Genomic DNA, 18,526 nt, shown 5'->3' with positions numbered 1-18,526 from the left:
GGGGTAGCCCTGGTGAATAAGGGGGTGAGGACAGAACCCTCTGCCCTGGACTCGCACACTGTTGCTGCCTGTGTTCCACCTACCCTATCTATGGTAATTGTTTACGGTGACTCTCCTTCACCAGACCAGGATTCATCCCCAACAGCCAGCACAGTCCTCTGCACAAAGGCCACTGTAGCAGGAGTAAGAACAAGGGCATTTCCTGCCAAGGTGGACTTTCCCCTGGTGTCTGGGCTCCACGAGGTGGGAGGAGGACAGGCTACAGCTTACCTCCGAGATCCCGGCAGAGTCAGTCACTCCACCTCATCGCCCCGCCTCTGTGGGCGTGGTCACACAGCGCAGTCCAGTCCTGGGAGGGGGCGTGGCCAGGGCGGGGAGGGGGGCCGGCCCCGCCCTCCGGGGGGTGTCACGTAGCTCTGCGGCAGCCGCAGCCTCATTTACAGAAGCCGGGGCTGGAGCCGCAGCTGTCGCGGATCTGAACGCGAGCTGTTCCTGTGGCTGCGCAGCTACCTCGCTGCGCACAGGTGAGCCCCGGGAGTTGCTCAGCACTCCGCTTCCTCTCCCTGACCCTTCCCTCTGCCATCCTTGCTCTGCTCCTGTGGGGCCCTGGATGTGCCTTCTCAACTCTCTCCTTTCTGTCCACTCCACGGCTCAGCTTCTCCCACAGCACCCCTTCCTTTTAGCTCTGATGCAGCTTTTCCGATTCCAAATCTTCCTCTACCGGCTAGACTTTTCCACTCAAACCGTTTTAACCTCAGCCTGCTTCCTCTCCTAGGCTGAATTTCCTCTCCAGTTCTCCTGGCTTCACAGTCCCCCTGACTAGTTAGCCTGTCTCACCATCATCTCCCCATAGGTCTCCTCCCTCCTTATCCTGTATCTCTTCCTCCCTTTCAATCCTGAGCCTCTGCTCCCATTCTCCCAAGGAATGGAGAAGAGGTTATGGAAGCCTGTGGCCGTTCTTTTTGTTTTGTTTTTTTGCACCACTGCTACTCCCTACCCCCACCCTTTTCCTCCAGAAGCTGAGGGAAGAGGGATGATGGGTACTTTTGCCTCATTCTGAAGCCTCGGAAGTAAGTGCACCTTCCCTCAGGGCCCTGCTGAGTGACGATGAGAAAAGGGAAATTGGAATGGCCAGGGCTTTTGCCTACCTGAAGACGGGGCCAAATTCAGTGAAAGAATTACTGGCATCTTTATTGAGGCAGTAGTTTCATAAGAAGACCTGTAGCTGTGGGGCTGTTCACCTCCCTACCCCCACCCTGGGGCTGGGAAGGGTGCCCGTCAGGGACAAAAGGAGATGTGGGAACTGGGGCCCCGAGCCTGTTAGCTGCTCGAGAGACTGGTGCCATGTTGATGTCCAGGATCTGCGCCAAGGACTGCCGCTCTGTTCCCAACCCCTGCTTGTTGGGGTGGAAGGAAGAGGCCATTTGGCCCACATGGATAGGAGAGGAAGCAGAGGATGTAGGGTGGGTGGGGTCCAGCATTTATACCTTGCCTCCATTCCACAGAACTGTCACCATGCCCCACTCGTACCCAGCCCTTTCTGCTGAGCAGAAAAAGGAGTTGGCCGACATTGCCCTGCGGATTGTGGCCCCAGGCAAAGGCATTCTGGCCGCAGATGAGTCTGTAGGTAGGTGGGGCCCTGCGGTCAGGTGGGGAAGAGGTGGCCAAGGAGCTTGGGGATGACCCTGCTACCCTACTTCGTTTGCCCCTCCCCAGGCAGCATGGCCAAGCGACTGAGCCAAATCGGGGTAGAGAACACCGAGGAGAACCGCCGGTTGTACCGCCAGGTCCTGTTCAGTGCCGATGACCGTGTAAAGAAGTGCATCGGCGGTGTCATCTTCTTCCATGAGACACTCTACCAGAAAGATGATAATGGTGTCCCCTTCGTCCGCACCATCCAGGATAAGGGGATTGTCGTGGGCATCAAGGTGCAGCCACTGGCCCTAGATGGGGGCTGAGCATGGAAATAGGTGTGTGCGTGTGTGGGGTGGCAAACAAGGTCCTGCCTGGGTTCAGTTCTGTGCCTGTGTTTCCCCTTCAGGTTGACAAGGGTGTAGTGCCTCTAGCCGGAACTGATGGAGAAACCACCACTCAAGGTACAGGAGGGGTGGGCTTCAGGACTACAGAGTTGTTGGCTGGCTGCTGCCAGCAACGAGGAACAGAATAATGAAGTTGGCACTCTGCCTACAGGGCTGGATGGGCTCTCAGAGCGCTGTGCCCAGTACAAGAAGGATGGCGCTGACTTCGCCAAGTGGCGCTGCGTGCTGAAAATCAGTGAGCGCACACCCTCAGCACTTGCCATTCTGGAGAATGCCAATGTGCTGGCCCGCTATGCCAGTATCTGCCAGCAGGTGTGCCTGTGTGTGTGGGAGGTGGTCAGATGGGTGTTCTGTGCCTGGTGGCGAGAGGGTTACATGGCTTTCTTCCATCCTACCTCCTGCCCCTCCTAAGCTACTCTGCTCTTACCTGCAGAATGGGATTGTGCCTATTGTGGAACCTGAGATTCTGCCTGATGGAGACCATGACCTCAAACGTTGCCAGTACGTTACAGAGAAGGTGAGTCCGCACCTGGGCACAGTCATATACCACAGGGAGAACCTGACAGGGAGCCTGTGCTTCACAATCCCTGGCTCAGATGCAGGCACTTTCCTCAAGCACACTTTTACTTGATCCCAGAACGTACCTGTGAGTCTGGCCTGTATCCACTCTCACAGTCATACCCACTCACCCCTAGCCAGGGAACATAATGGCAGGGGTCCAGAACCTTAGTCAACCTCCTCTGATCCCCAGGTCCTGGCTGCTTTGTACAAGGCCCTGAGTGACCATCACGTGTACCTGGAAGGCACCCTACTCAAGCCAAATATGGTGACCCCTGGCCATGCCTGCCCCATTAAGTATAGCCCAGAGGAGATCGCCATGGCAACTGTCACTGCCCTGCGTCGCACTGTGCCCCCGGCTGTCCCAGGTACCACTGATTCCAAAGCTGTTCTTATCCCTAAGACCCATTCTCAGGTTCTTCTTGTGGCCTCCAGAAGTTCCTTACCCTGGAAAATAAGGAGTGATCAATCGGTTTGTCTCCTCTTCTCTGTCCCAGGAGTGACTTTCCTGTCTGGGGGTCAGAGTGAAGAAGAGGCATCTCTCAACCTCAATGCTATCAACCGATGCCCCCTTCCCCGGCCGTGGGCCCTTACCTTCTCCTATGGGCGTGCCCTGCAGGCCTCTGCACTCAATGCCTGGCGAGGGCAACAGGACAATGCTGGGGCCGCCACTGAGGAATTCATCAAGCGGGCCGAGGTTGGGAGCTAAAGGTGGTGGGTGGGGAGGTGGGGTGTAGCTAGGCAGGTGGTAGCCCAGAGGCTCTAGCCTGGACAGGGTCAGGAACCTGTGGACTGGGTCGGCCTACTTACTCCCCTCCTTTTGCAGGTGAATGGGCTTGCAGCCCAGGGCAAGTATGAAGGCAGCGGAGAAGATGGTGGAGCAGCAGCGCAGTCCCTCTACATTGCCAACCACGCCTACTGAGTACCCCTCCACACCACAGCCCTTGGCCCGACCACCTGCACCCAATTTTGCCTGTAGTTATGGCCAGGGCCAAGTAGCCATGCAGAGCAGAGATGCCTCCATCCGACACTGAGTCATCTTCCTTTGATCTCCTCCCCTCCCCTCTCAGATTGCTGCACCTGGGACCATTGGATTGGGAGGATAGGGAGCCCTCATGACTGAGAGCAGGAGAACTTGCTAGAAGTCAGAGCAGGATGCCTGGGTCTCCCCCCAGCCTCTGCCACCCCCCAAAATTTTCCCATGATGGGGTTGCTTCTCCTTGGGCTCTCCTTGCCCGTCCTCTCTCCTGGGGTCAGAGGGTAGGGCAACAGAGCTGACTCATGCTTTGTGTGCATACCACATAGCAAATAAATGGTAGCAAAACATGCTACTTTGTCTGCATTTTTTACATAACTAATTTCACCTCCCAGTTTCTGATCTCTGTAGTGTCTCTGAGCCATCTTGGACTGTGGAGGTGGAAAGGGTGGATTTTGTTTTACTGGGCATTAAGTTTAGGGGGAGGGGGGGCACATTCAGTCACTATTCTCAGCTCAGGCTCTTGTTGATGTCTGAGCTTGGAGCGAGGAGGTATGGAGGGCTGTGAGTCTTTCAGGAACTGCCACTTCAGAGGCACTGGACTACAGCTGCAGAAGGATGGAGTGAGGCTGTGCTGTGCTTAGTCACTCAGTCATGTCCAACTCTTGGCAACCCCCATGGAATGTACCCTGCCAGGCTCCTCTGTTGTCCATGGGGATTCTCCAGGCGAGAATACTGGAGTAGGTTTGCCATGCCTCCTCCAGGGGATCTTCCTAATCCAGGGATCGAACCCAGGTCTCACGCATTGTGGGTGGATTCTTTACCATCTGAGCCACTACGGAAGCCCAGAGTGAGGCTAGACCCAAGCAACTTCTGACAGCAGCTTTTGTGCATGGCCCCAAACTTGGCAAAGAGGCAATGGGAGTCTGTCACCTCTCAGCTGTGCTGACATATTCCACCAGGGGGAGCCACTACAGGAGCAGCACCTGCGTTCTTGCCCAACAGGAAAATCCCCAACCTAAGCACTGCCAGACCCAGCACTTTATCTAAGAGGTTGCCAAGGGCTGTTGCTCATTCCTATCTGAGATAGATAGGGGCACAGAGGGAGCCAGTTTAAGGGTCTGGGCAAGAGTGACCTGGTGAGGTCTCATGCTGAACTTTGACCTCTTGACCTAGGCATTGGGAATAGGTTGAGATTCTGGGTCTATCTGAGCAGATGAAAAGATGAGAGAACCTGCTGGGTGTGTTCTGTGTGAACTGCGGAGGCCATGCTGTACGTAACATGCACAGCCAATGCTTCTCCCAACTAATTATTGCAATATGGGAATGTAGGCTCAGTGTGGCCTGCTCTTATATATATAAAAATAGCTAACACTTATATGCAGTCTCCTGCCAGGCCTTTACCGTTAACTCACGTACTACAACAATTCTATATAAAGTAGATACTATTGCAATTCCTATTTATTTATTTTAAAAAACAATTTTATTTCTTTTTGAGCTTCTTGCATACAGGATCTTAGTTCCCTGACTAGGGACCGAATCCATTCCCCTGCAAAGTCTTAACCACTGGACCACCAGGGAATTCCCTGCTATTTCTATTTTAATATGAGGAAACAAGATTGCTTCTCAAGATCGCTGAGGTGAAGTGGGGAAGCTGGGATTTGAACCGCATTTGAACAAGAAAGATCCAAAGTCTGTGCTCATGAATTTGTAAGAATTTTAGTGAAGTATTCAGACTTTAACAAGTTAGGACAGAATCCAAATGAATTTTAAAACTATTAAATGAGCTAAATATGCTAAAACAGGTACTACTAGCTTGCTCGTCAGGAAGAGGAACTCTATAATAGGGATGGTAAACAATGACCGTGACAGGTGACTTTCCGTGTGCTCTTTATGAATGACCTCATTTTAGTCAGTATTTCCATTTTTCAGATGAGAAAATTGAGGCTTAGAGCTTCCCGTGGTCGCCCAGCTAGTAGTTAACGACTGCAGAGTTTGTGCTGTTAAGCCCTGGGGCTAGGAGTAGGTTCCACATGGAATCGGACGGTGTCTTCCAGCAAAACCGAAACCCGCACAGTTTCTCAACCACCCGTTGACGCCGGGGCAGCCACCTTTCAAATTCCAGGAGAGGCTCTTTGTGGACCCCTCCTACCCCTCGCTGAAGAAGGAAATGGCAACCCACTCCAGTATTGTTGCCTGGAGAATCCTATGGACAGAGAAGCCTGGCGGGCTACAGTCCATGGGGTCGCAAGAGTCCGACAGGACTGAACTCCCATTACCACCTACCCGTCCCAGGTTTCCTCCCGCAGAAGTGCCGCTCGTGATTGGTCGCGACCGCGGCGGTGGGCGAGCCCCCTCCGTGAGGGTTTCCGATTGGGGGAGGCCTGCGCGGCCCCGCCCCTCAGCGGCAGGAGTGATCGGACGCAAGTATGGCGGCCGCCGGGCCCGCCGCTACGGACCTAGGTTCGGTGGCATTCGGGTCTGGGCTGCGGCTCGCGGAGTGCGAGGGAGGAATGCAGGGGTGGGGACTGTGGTGTGTCAGGTCTCGCGGACTGGGGGTCGGGGTTCGTCTCAGACAGGACTGTTTCAGACTCGGGCCCGGGCCCCAAGCCCGGGAATCCCTCGGAAGGCGGGCCGAGAGCCTCTGAGGATGGGTTGCCGGGGCTCCTCCGCCTTGGGGGTGGGGCAGGCACCCGAGACCATCGCTGGCGCCTCAGTGGATCCCTCCGTGCCCCGCAGAGGTGGTCCGAGGCAAGCGCGCCGCCCTCTTCTTCGCCACGGTGGTCATCGTGCTAGGGTTGCCGCTCTGGTGGAAGACCACGGAGACCTACCGGGCCCCGTTGCCTTACTCCGAGATCAGTGGGCTGAATTCTCTGAAGGTAAGACCTCAGGGGTGGAGGACCAAGGGAAAGCCGGGGAGGATGGAGACTCAGCTGATTGCCCTGATGCTTCTTCCCGCAGCTGCGGCTAATGGTGCCAGTCACTGTAGTGTTTACCCAGGAGTCAGTGCCATTGGATGACCAGGAAAAGCTGCCTTTCACCGTTGTGCATGAGAGAGAGATCCCTCTGAAATGTGAGTTCCTGGGGGAACAGGGCTGCCTTTCTGGTTTGAGCTCAGTCCACAGATAGACTGGCTAAGAGGAGCATGTGTGTGTGTGTGTGACTCTTTGCGACCCTATGGACTGAAGCCCGCCAAGCTCCTCTGTCTATGGGATTTCCCAGGCAAGAATACTGGAGTGGGTTACCATTTCCTCCTCCAGGGGATCTTCCCGACCCAGGGATTGAACCCGCGTTCGTTGCATCTCCTGCATTGGCAGGCGAATTCTTTACCACTGTGCCACCTGGGAAGCCCAGGAGGAGCATGGGTACCCTGAAAAAGTGGTTAAACTTTTATTTTAAAAGCCCTTTCTAAATGAACACTGTGTTTGCTGAGAAAAAAAAAAAAAAGTTTTAAATTCAGTATTCACCATTAACATGGCAGTTTTTTTTCCATGAAACAGTTGTGCTACCTGATCAGCAGCAGGTGATGCTCATTAGGGGACAGAGGAGGATGTGGGATGTAGTGGAATGAACACAGGATTTGGAATCAATTTGAACTTGTATACAGGCCTTATTCACTTTAACATTAACACTTTACTGAGTGTGAGGCACTTTTCCTGTGTGCTCAGTCACTCAGTCGTGTTCGGACTCTTTTCGACCCTGTGGACTGTAGCCCCTCCAGGCTCCCCTGTCCATGGGGATTCTCCAGGCAAGAATACTGGAGTGGATTGCCATGCCCTCCTCCAGGGGATCTTCCCAACCAAGAGATCAAACAAAGGTCTCCAGCATTGCTGAACCACTAGGGAAGCACTTTTCCTAGGTATCAGGAATTTAGAGATGAATAAGAAATTGATAATGGTTTCAAGAAATCCATAGGTAGGGGAGAGAGACAGAGAAAGAAATCAATGTAGAAGTATATAAGTATATAAGAAACAGAGACTGTACTTAAGAAAGAGACCATAACTGGGAGGAAAAAAAGTAGAGAAGGTTTTGAGGGCTGTAATTTTTTTTAAAGAGACAGCATTTATTGTTTTTTAAACAACCTTCACATTCTTATTTTTGGCTGTGCTGGGTCTTGATTGCAGTGTGCAGGCTTCTCATTGCGGTGGTTTCCCTTGTTGCAGAGCACAGGCTTGTTAGTTGTGGCACACAGGCTCAGCTGTTCAGCGACATGTCCGACCAGGGATTGAACCTATGTTCCTTGCTTTGGCAGGTGGACTCTTATCCATTGTGCCACTAGGGAAGTCCCAAGGGTTGTAATTTTTAAGACAGATTTTTAAAGGAAGTGTAGGAATTCAGGTTAAATGAGGAGGTGAGGAAGAGATAACACTAGTTAGTAATAATGAAAACTAATATTAGTTATTCATTATATGCCAGAAACTAGGTGAAACACTTTATTTACATGTGTTGCCTCATTTAATCCTAACATTATGACCTCCATTTTGTTAAGTTTCTCTTTTTTCTTTTGTTATATATCAGCTCTTCCTACCCCATACCAGTATATTTCTTTTCATTGATTTGTTGGAGAAACCAGGTCCTTTGTTTGTTAGGACATCTCACATTCTAGATTTGGCAGATTTTTTTCCTCCTGGTTTCATTTAACGTATTCCTTTATTATCCTTATTTCCTATAAACTGATAGTTAGATCCAGTGGTCTGTTTAAAATCGGTTCAGGTTTTTTTTTTAACTAAAAATACTTTTTTCTTTTGGTTGCATTGTGTGGCATGCAGGATCTTAGTTCCCTGACCAGGGATCAAACCCAGGCCCCCTGTATTGGGAGTGTGGAAGCTCAGCCCCTGGACCACCAGGGAAGTCCTGACGTGTCCGTTCTCTATGTCTGAGTCTCTATTCCAGCATCTTCTTTTTATTAAGAGTGTGCACTGAGTTTAATTCTTTTGAGGCATTTATTGAAATAATCATATGGTTTTCCTCCTTATACCTTTTCATTGTAAAGAATATTATAGTAGATTTCCCTGTGGGGAGGGTACTTCAGGTTGAAGGTACACAGGGAGAGGCAAGAGCTGGGCAGGTGGACGAGGTGGAGTGCCATGTATTTATATCATCCATGGTTTTTCAGGTGGTGCTAGTGGTAAAGAACCTGCCTGCCAGTGCAGGAAATGCAAGAGATGTGAGTTTGATCCCTACATCAGGAAGATCCTCTGGAGGAGGGCATGGCAACCCACTCCAGTATTTTTGCCTAGAAAATCTCATGGACAGAGGGGCCCGGTGGGCTACAGTCCATGGGGTCAAAAAGAGTCAGACATGACTGAGCATGCACACACAGTCTGCATAAATCATTAGAACTGGCTGTAGCTTCTTGGTCTTTCTCTGCACGTCGTCATCTTGCTCTCCAGGATGCTGGACAGTGTTAGGGCTGGAAAGGTGGGCTCTTCTCATTATGCCTCTTTCTTTTCTCTCAGATAAACTGAAAATCAAATGCCGTTTCCAGAAGGCCTATCGGAGGGCTTTGGATCATGAGGAGGCAGCCCTGTCACTGGGCAATATACAAGGTACCGGAAGGGGTGATCATTTTTAACAGGAAGCCCTCTTTTTCCTTCTGATCTCTAAGTGTGTAGTTTCCATACTTTGTCTTTGTTTTTTTTTTGGCTGCATCATGCAGCTTGTGGCTATCTCACTTCCCCGACCAGGGATTGAACCTGGGCTATGGCAATGGGAAAGCTCAGAATCCTGACCACTAGGCCACCAGGGAATTCCCTCCATCCCTTGTCTTAACTCCAGAACCTCTCTGGGAAAGCTGGGAGTGAGAGACCTTGTGTCTCAGCGTGGGCCACCGAGGGCCAAACCTGGCCACCGTGTCAGCTGGGTGTGAGTGGGAGGTGGAGTGATGGACTAGGCATCCTGGGGGAGCCAGAGGGAGAGGGAATGGTGTTTTCTGCTCCTGGTAAACCACCTGCTCTCGTCCCCAGAGGCAGAAACCATGTTAGCTGAGCCATCGGAGCAAGCAGAGGGCTCCCTGACAGTGTACGTGATCTCTGAACGCTCCTCGCTTCTCCCTCAGGTAGGGTGAGCAGACAGGCTGCGGCCTTGCCGTCTCCCTACAGCTCGTCCTCACCTAAGTCTCCTGGTTGCGGGATTGCCCATTCCTTCCTTTTGCTGCAGAAAACTCCGCAAGTATTTTTTAAAAAGAATACAAATAGGAATTGTTTCCATGGACTCTGGGTCTTTCTAAATACAAGGCTTGGATATGGTTAAAGTTTCAATTTAAAGTGGAAAAAAAAGTCAGTAGGATTAAAGAGGCTGCTTTGAATGTGATGATAATATGAGCCACACATTGATCTTTTCACTTACTGAGCAAAAGGCTCAGTTGGAAGCTGTACCAGGTACATTTTATTTTATTTACTTATTAAAATATTATTTATTTGACTGTGCCAGGTCTTAGTTGCGGCACGTGAGATCTTTGATCTTCGTTGTAGCATACAGGGTCTTTAGTTTTGTGTGGCATGTGAACTTAGTTGCAGCATGTGGGATCTAGTTCCCTGACTAGGGATCGAACCCAGGCCCTCTGCATTGGGAGCATAGAGTCTTAGCCACTGGACCATCAGGGAAATCCCTTATTTTTAAATTTATAATGAAATGTTAATTATTACAAAAAGATGAAAGAAAATTTTAATGAACATGCATTTCCCACCCCCAGTTTGCAAACTATAGCACAACCCTGTGTATCTCCATGGTTATATCCCATTCCCTTTCAGCCCAAGGCGACCATAGTTTGTGTGTATCGTTCTCTTACTTTTCTTTCAAGTTTTACCACATGTTATATCTCTATAAGCACTATGTTTAATTTTACCTGTTTTTGAACTTTATGTAAATAGCATAATAGAGTGCATGTTCTTCTCCAGCTTTCGCTTTGCTCGACCTTTATGTTTGAGTCATTCGTGATGTCTAGTTGAATCTAATGGGTTCATTTAAAATTCTGCCTTATGTTTCATTGTATAAACATATCACAGTTTATCCATTCTGTCACTAACAGGCATTTGGATTGTCTCCAGTTTTATCCTATTACAAATAATGCTGCCATGAAAATTCTTGTACTTGCCTCTTTGCCATGTGCTGTCTGCTTATATCAAACTTGCCAGTGGTTTGTTTCTCCTTAGATGGCTCAGTGCCATCTCTTAGTTTCTAGCTCACAAAGATATAGCTGTTGCCTGGACGTGTGTCGACTGGGAAGAAGAGAACTGAAATGAATGAAAACACTCATATATCCCCCTAGCTCAGCAATGCTGAGATAATTAGTTCACTGTGAATCCAGAGAGAGGTGCAGGCCTGCTGGTCGGTGGCAAAAGACCAGCTTCTCAAAGACAGGAGCCGGAGTGCTCCTCTGCTTTCTTCCCTGAGCTGTGTTGGCCTCCTGTCCCTTGCTTGCCCCTCATAGGACATGATGAGCTACATTGGGCCCAAGAGGATGGCAGTTGTGCGGGGGATAATGCACCGGGAGGCCTTTAACATCATCGGCCGCCGCATCATCCAGGTAGCGCAGGCCATGTCTTTGACTGAGGACGTTCTTGCTGCAGCCCTGGCTGACCACCTTCCCGAGGACAAGTGGAGCTCTGATAAGAGGCGGCCTCTCAAGTCCAGCCTGGGTAGGATGACCCAGCTTTTGCCAGGGGAAGGGAGAGGGAAATGAATTATGCGGAGACTCTGGGGTGGGAGGGGAATTTGCATGCAGATGCTTCACTCCTTTCTTTGATTTCATAGAAGTATTTTTAATTGAAGGATAATTGCTTTACAATATTGTGTTGGTTTCTGCCATACATCAACATCAATCAGCCATAGGTTTTAGTTTCATTTTTCTTTAAAAAATATTTTTGTTTATTTATTTGGCTGTGTGAAATCTTAGTTGCAGCATGGGGGATCTAGTTCCCTGACCAAGGACTGAACCCAGGCCCCCTGCATTGGGAGCGCAGAGTCTTAGCCAATGGATCACCAGAGAAGTCTCTCATCTTTTTCTTAAAGTACTCAGTGTTCCTCATCCCAGTTTTATCCTCCCTTTGGTTCCGTGATGGCAATCAGGCCCCTTCCAGAGGAGAAACAAGTGCAGCTCAGCCAGGGAACCCCTGGCTTCCCTGACTCCTGTTTCTATAGGCTATGAAATCACCTTCAGTTTACTCAACCCTGACCCCAAGTCGCATGACGTCCACTGGGACATCGAGGGGGCAGTCCGGCGCTATGTGCAGCCCTTCCTGGGTGCCCTCAGTGCGGCAGGCAACTTCTCCGTGGACTCGCAGGTGAGACTAGGAGCGAGCTGAGGAGCCCTTTTCCTGGGTGCACCATCCTTTGCCATCCTACACCATCCTTTTCTACCATACATATTTAGCCTTTACAAGTGTAGTCTGCTCTTCCGGCTCTTTGAGCTTGCTGGTTGGTTAGGAAATTCCTGTGTATGTATATGGTTCTGGGGTCTACTTTCCCTCCTTGATGTCCAGCTTGGGGGATTTTGTCAGTGCTTGTTAAAAAACTTAACTTCCTTATGGCTCCTTCTGGAACTGTATTCAACAGTTTTACTATCCTAAAAACTTATTTAAAAACAAACAGGCAGTTTGGGATTGACGTGTACACACTGCTGTATTTAAAATGGATAACCCAACAGGGACCTAGTGTATAGCACACTCTGCTCAGTGTTCTGTGGCAGCCTGGATGGGAGGGGAGTTTGGGAGAGGATGGATACATGGATATGTATGGCTGAGTCCCTTTGCTGTCCACCTGAAACTGTCTCAACATTGTTAATTGACTATACTTCAACATAAAATAATTAAAAAAAAAAACTTCCTGAAATATGTTAACATAGTAACAATAAAGATGTGAAGAATGTAGTTTTCTGAATCACACAGTGTCCTTTTTAGGGAAAATGTGGGAGACATTTTTATCAGGTCTTGGTAGTGGGAGTAATTATTTATGAATAGCTGACTTGATTTGATCTGTGGACACTGAATTATGCTCTTTTTTGTTTAGGCTTTTGGAGAGCCTGGTAAAATAATGTGTTCAAAGTATGGATTTAGTGTGTTAACTTTATCCTTAGCTTTGTTATTTTTTTTCCCTAGTCCTGTTTTCTCTCAGCCTTGATTTATTTTTAATTTTTTTTTTTAATTGAAGGACAATTGCTTTACAGAATTGTATTGGTTTCTGCCAAACAGCAACATGAATCAACCATAGGTATACATAAGCCTTGATTTTTGTCTCTCATATTTTCTCTGCCTAATTGTTATCTTTTTGAGGACACACTGGTCTATCAATCAACAGACAAAATAACATGTTTTTCCTCTTTGTTCTGCAGATCCTTTACTATGCAGTGTTGGGGGTAAACCCCCGCTTTGACTCAGCTTCTTCCAGCTACTACTTGGCCACACACAGCCTCCCCCATGTCATCAACCCCGTGGAGTCCCGGCTGGGTGAGCTCCTGAGGTTGAGGGTCTCTCTGCCAGGCCAGGGAAGGACCTGGTAGGCTCAGCCTGGGGTGGGAGGTGGGTTGTATATAGTGGCTGCTCCCAGGTTGGGTTGGTCTGAGAGTGTCGAGGAGGTGCTGGGCTTTTAGGCTCCTTTCCCATGATAGTCTACTGACGTCTCCACTTCCATACTGACATAGCCAAAAGCGCTTTATTAAGCATTCCCAGCACTTTTTATGAACACGTGGATCGTCCCTGCAAACCATCCAGGGAAGATATGGCCACACTTTCTTGTAAGAAGGACAACAGTAGCAGTACATGAAGGCGGAATTTGAGTTGAGAGTTTCGCTGATTGAGGAACCTTGAAGCTGGGATTCCAGTTTTTCATTTTGGGGCTGGATCCTAGGAAGAGGAGGTGTGACCAAGAACTGTAATAGAGGCAAACCAAGGGGAGTAAATCACTAGCTGTGGAATTTCAGGGTTAGGCCGGCGTGTATCAAGGGCTATGGGAGGGGCAACATGAGAGGCCTTGGTGAATCCTTTCTCCCTTCCTTCCTCCCTTCAAAGTCTGAGGGACTGCTTAACGGCATGACTGTCTACAGAGAGAGAGAAGATTTCAGGCTAGGCCACTATGAGCTTAGAGGCAAAAGAGTTAAGAGTGCATAGACATTCTGGAAGCTCAGAAAAGTTTACTGTGGATGAATTTTGAGAGAGTGACCAAGTTGAGGCTGGCCAGGCAGGCAGGCACTAGATCACCACTTTAAGGTGTCTGAACTTTAACCTGGTAAGAGTGGCTGGCTGCAGAAGGATATGAAGCAGGGACTGACCTGAGGTCAGATTTATCCTTGTGCTTAAGAATGGGTTATAGTAATATGGGTGCAATATGGTAGTGGGGCAGAGAGCTGTCTTAGACAGTCGAAGGTGGCAGGGTGTGGTGTGGGGGTCTGTTGGAGGAGGGGCAGTTCGGGGTCAGGAATGCACTTTCAGGGACGTGGCACATGTTGGGAGAATGTTGAGGTTCTTTGCCACAGACACCCAGGCCCGGAGGATATCTTAGTGATTATCAGCTGGGGAAACAGGTGCAGAGTGAGTGCCCAGCAGTCAGCTGCTGATCTGGAACTCAGATCTGGATCCAACCTGCTGTGCTGACTCCCCTTCTCCTTGTGCTCCAGGATCCAGCGCCGCCTCCCTTTACCCCGTGCTCAACTTTCTCCTCTACGTTCCGGAGCTTGCCCACTCCCCCCTGTACATTCAGGACAAGGATGGGGCTCCAGTGGCCACCAACGCCTTCCACAGTCCCCGCTGGGGTGGCATTATGGTAAATGGTCACACCGCACAGAGCCCAGAGCCCAGGCTTCAGGGACAGACTAATGTTCCTGAGAATGTTCCTTCTGCTGTTCCTCTGTGGCCTGGCCTGAGTGGGTTGGGGAGGTGAGGGCGCTGTGAGCTCATGCCCCTCCTCGGCTGGTCCCACTGCTTTTTGTTTCTATCAGTGTTGCTATAATCGGCCCCTTCTGCACTTGGCAGTTTGCACTGACTTAGGACTATTCTGTGTATAACTTAGATCTAGGCCTTATCTGTGGGAGTCTTATAAGATTGGGAACTCTGTCTCCCTTGTACGATTGGGAGTTTCTCATGGGTAGGAACTCTAAAATGGAATACAAATGTTTCTTTTTCTTTTTTTTAACAGATATTTCTTTAATAAGATATGTGAGGGGGTAATGGAGATATAGGGCTTCACAGGTGGTGCTAGTGGTAAAGAACCCACCTGCCAGTGCAGGAGATATAAGAGATGTGGGTTTGATCCCTGGGTCGGAAAGATCCTCTGGAGAAGGAAATGGCAACTCACTCTAGTATTCCTGCCTGGAAAATCCCATGGACAGAGGAGCCTGGCTGTAGTCCATAGGGTTGCACAGAGTCGGAAACAACTGATAATAGTGGAGATCATGTATATAAAACTCCTAATAGCAGGTATTCCAGAAATATTTGGTTTGTCATTTTTAAAGAGCACAGAGTATGTCTTCCTTTTCTCTTGTGGCCCCCAGAGGGTCTGGGGCAGAGCTGTGCACGGTCCTGGCGTGATGTTGAGGCCACCTCGTTGCCTCCTGCAGGTATACAATGTGGACCCCAAAGCCTACAATGGCTCGCAGCTGCCGGTGAGCGTCGAGGTGGACATGGTGCGGGTTATGGAGGTGTTCCTGGCTCAGTTGCGGTGAGGTCCTGGGGGATCCGCTTGGGGGCGTGGCTGTTGAGTCTGACTGTTGTCTCTTGGGCTGACTGGACTGAACTCTCACCTGGCAGGGATACCTTGGCGGTGCCTGGAGCCCCAAGGAAACCAAGAAAAGTTTCCAAGAATCCCTTCATCCTTCTCCTAAGAAAGACTAGTTGATGACAAAGACTGTTTTAGGAAAAATAGGTTTATGAATCCGTGGTGGCTCAGTGGTAAAGAATCCACCTGCCAATATAGGAGACGTGGGTTCAATCCCTGGATTGGGAAGATCCCCTAGAGGAGGAAACGGCAACCCACTCCAGTATTCTTGCTTGGGAAATCCCATGGACAGAGGAGCCTGATGGGCTACAGTCCATGGGGGTCACAAAAGACCCCCATGGACACGACTTAGCAACTAAACTTCAACAACAGGAACAAAAAGTGAGATCACTGGTTAAAGTGGAGCTTGGGGCTCTGAACTGCTTAGGGTTGCCTCTCACCCTCTAAGACCCTGAGGTGCTTCCTACAACCCCTGTGGTTCTGGGTGAGATGGAAAATCTTGATAGTTACTCTAGGAATCTCAACCATCTTCTCCCACCTTGTGATCTCTGCTCCCTTAATCTGCGCTGTTCCTACAGGCTGCTCTTTGGGATTGCTCAGCCCCAGCTGCCTCCAAAATGCCTGTTTTTTGGGCCTAAGAGTGAAGGGATAATGACCTGGGAGCTAGACCGGCTGCTCTGGGCCCGGTCCGTGGAGAACCTGGCCACAGCCACCACCACTCTCACCTCCCTGGCCCAGCTTCTGGGCAAGATCAGCAATATTGTCATCAAGGACGATGTGGCGTCTGAGGTAAGCAGGCAGGGGATGCATTCTGTGGCTGAGAAGTGGAGTGGCCAGCAAGGGCCAGGGAGTGGTGAAGGCAGAGAGCCATCTGAGGTCCAGGGAGTGTATGGGCATGTCATCCTGAGGGCCAAGGGTTCCTCTAGAGGGCAGTGCCAGCTCCCCAGGAGGAGTGCAGTGTGGGTGTGAAGTGTTAAATGGGCACGAAGACGATAACCCCTGGCCCTTTTATACTGGCTGCCATTTATCCTGGGTGAACTTCCAGCAACCTGCCTGGTAGATAGAAGACACAGTGGGGCCCTCTCCCACCCCTCCCTACCAGCTGATGCCTCGGACTTTCCGGTAACGCCCTGCCCTTTCCTAGGTGTACAGGGCTGTAGCTGCAGTCCAGAAGGCGGCGGAGGAGTTGTCCTCAGGGCACCTGGCCTCTGCCTTCGCTGCCAGCCGGGAAGCGGTGACATCTTCGGAGCGTGCCTTTTTTGATCCCTCGCTCCTCCACCTCCTCTATTTCCCTGATGACCAGAAGTTTGCCATCTACATCCCGCTCTTCCTGCCCATGGCTGTGCCCATCCTCTTGTCCCTGTTCAAAATCTTCCTGGAGACTCGCAAGTCCTGGAAAAAGCCTGAGAAGATAGACTGAGTGGGTCGGCATCACAGTAGGAAGCCTTCCTTTCCAGCCAGGAGGGGAGGTGTTAGATTGAGAGGCACATAACAGGGCCTGCCACAAGTGATTTGTCTCCGGACTGCTCTGTCACCACTCCAGCAGTCAAAGTAGAATACTCCAAGAGGGTTTCCTCTTTCCTGTGCTCCCCATTCTTGTGGCTCAGGTCCCTCCCACTCTTCATCTCCTCCCCCCACTCCAACCCCCAAACCTCAAAAGACCCAATCTGGGTCTCCTTACCTGACTTGAACTTCAAGGCCCTTTTCTGTCTCCTTCTGCAGCAGGGGCAGCTTGTGTTTCTGTCCTGTTCCTCACAGTCCTCTTGAACTGAGGAGGATCATTAGGGAAAAGCCCTGGGTTGGGTTCTAGGGCCCTTTCCTCCTGCTTCTCTCTGATCCCTCAGAGAAAGCCCTAGCACTGCTCTTCTGGAAGGGGCCAGGCCCTTGTCATCTCTGGGGCCTTCTCCCCTCTCCTGGGTGGCTGCACTTGGTGGGTGCAGCCTGATGTGGCAGAGGTTCCCTTCTTCATCGCTGTATAGAGGCAGTGTGATACAGTGGGGAGAATTCTTGACTTGGGATCCAACATGTCTGAATTCAACCCTTGCTTCTGCACTTATTATCAGGGGAGCTTTGAATAAGCTACTTAATCCTCTCTGAGCCTCAGTTTTTCTTTTGTTAAAATAGTGCTAATGACACCTCCCTTACAGGATGGGTGTGAGGATTAAATGTGATGAGCTTGTGAAAGTGTCTGGCATATTATAGGCTCTCAATAAACATTGGTTGAATATGAACTGGAATGATACGAAGTGTGATCATACCTTTCATCCTTCATTCGTGTGTAAGTCATGGTTTTCCTCCTGTCTGTCTTCCTGGGCTCACTAGTCCATTTTACATCCACCTGGCCACATGCTCTTCCCGCCTTCCCGTCCTGGAGGGCCCTGTGGTGGCTAGACATTGTAGGCTGTTGTCCCTCAGAATTTCCTGGGTTATCTAGCGGGGGGTCTGGGAGAGAAATAGCAGTGTAAGCTCTCAGATACTAAATGATTCATAAATTCTAAAACAGAATATACAGTTGGCCCTTGAACAACGTAGTGGGTGAGATGCCTACCCTCTGTGCATTCAAAAATCAGATGATAATTTATATTTGGCCCTGTTTATCTGCAGTTCCATACCGACGTATTCAGCCAACCTCCCATCATGTAGTACTGTAGTATTTTCTATTGAAAAAAAATCCACAGATAGGTGGACCCACTCACTTCAAACCCGTGTTGTTCAAGGGTCAACTGTGGTGAGTGCAGGCTGCAGTGGGCACTGTACTAAGTGTTAGGTATTCTAGAGAACAAAGACGGGATCTCCAGTTTCACCGAACTGGTCTTGGAGGAGGACTGGTCAATGAGCAACTGAAACGAATTTCAGATGATGCATTCGAAAAAACAGGCTGATCAGAGAGGGACGAGGTGTCTTGAGAGGGCCTCTGAGAAGATGACATTTGAGCTGAGACCGGAAGAGCAAGAGGAGGCCATCTGGGGGAAGAGCATCCCAGGCCCTGAGACGGGAACTCACGTGCGGGGCAGAGGGAAGGTCGGAGTGGCTGGAAGCCAGCGAATAAGAAGGAGTAGGTAGCCAGGACCCCTGAAAACCCCTACCGGAAAAATGAACGACTTCCCGGGCGGGCCCCCTCCCTGCCCCGGGTCAGTAGCCCAGGTGGGCGGGCGGTGGGCGGGGCCAGCGCCGGGCCCACCCGGGGGCGGGGCGGTACCTGGGGCCCCCGGTCCGGCCGGGGGCGGGGCTGCGGACGCTCCCC

At 50.4% G+C, this 18,526-nt stretch overlaps 2 protein-coding genes and 1 non-coding gene across 3 annotated transcripts; 2 read left to right on the top strand and 1 right to left on the bottom strand.

Annotated features, from left to right (window-relative positions):
* The first annotated feature begins 387 nt into the window (after window positions 1–387).
* ALDOC (aldolase, fructose-bisphosphate C) lies at window positions 388–3,923 on the top strand. Its single transcript, XM_061142907.1, has 9 exons — window positions 388–524; window positions 1,506–1,627; window positions 1,717–1,928; window positions 2,042–2,096; window positions 2,191–2,351; window positions 2,473–2,556; window positions 2,791–2,965; window positions 3,095–3,294; window positions 3,424–3,923. Exons 2-9 carry the CDS (start codon window positions 1,516–1,518, stop codon window positions 3,517–3,519), a joined length of 1,095 nt encoding a protein of 364 aa, XP_060998890.1. The 5' UTR covers window positions 388–524; window positions 1,506–1,515; the 3' UTR covers window positions 3,520–3,923.
* Window positions 3,924–5,967: 2,044 nt separating this feature from the next.
* PIGS (phosphatidylinositol glycan anchor biosynthesis class S) lies at window positions 5,968–17,519 on the top strand. Its single transcript, XM_061142904.1, has 12 exons — window positions 5,968–6,036; window positions 6,313–6,452; window positions 6,535–6,646; window positions 9,033–9,122; window positions 9,540–9,631; window positions 11,006–11,213; window positions 11,716–11,858; window positions 12,905–13,019; window positions 14,186–14,331; window positions 15,125–15,225; window positions 15,861–16,071; window positions 16,427–17,519. The coding sequence occupies exons 1-12, from the start codon at window positions 6,003–6,005 to the stop codon at window positions 16,700–16,702; spliced, it is 1,668 nt and encodes a 555-aa protein (XP_060998887.1). The 5' UTR covers window positions 5,968–6,002; the 3' UTR covers window positions 16,703–17,519.
* Window positions 10,106–10,178, bottom strand: TRNAG-CCC (transfer RNA glycine (anticodon CCC)). Its single transcript has one exon. It is a non-coding gene; the product is annotated as a tRNA-Gly (tRNA).
* Window positions 17,520–18,526: the final 1,007 nt, after the last annotated feature.

Source organism: Dama dama, chromosome 5, assembly GCF_033118175.1.
Source record: "Dama dama isolate Ldn47 chromosome 5, ASM3311817v1, whole genome shotgun sequence".
Taxonomy (NCBI): Eukaryota; Metazoa; Chordata; class Mammalia; order Artiodactyla; family Cervidae; genus Dama; species Dama dama.
Note: the sequence above shows the minus strand (reverse complement) of the source record. Positions and strands in the feature narration are given on the sequence as shown.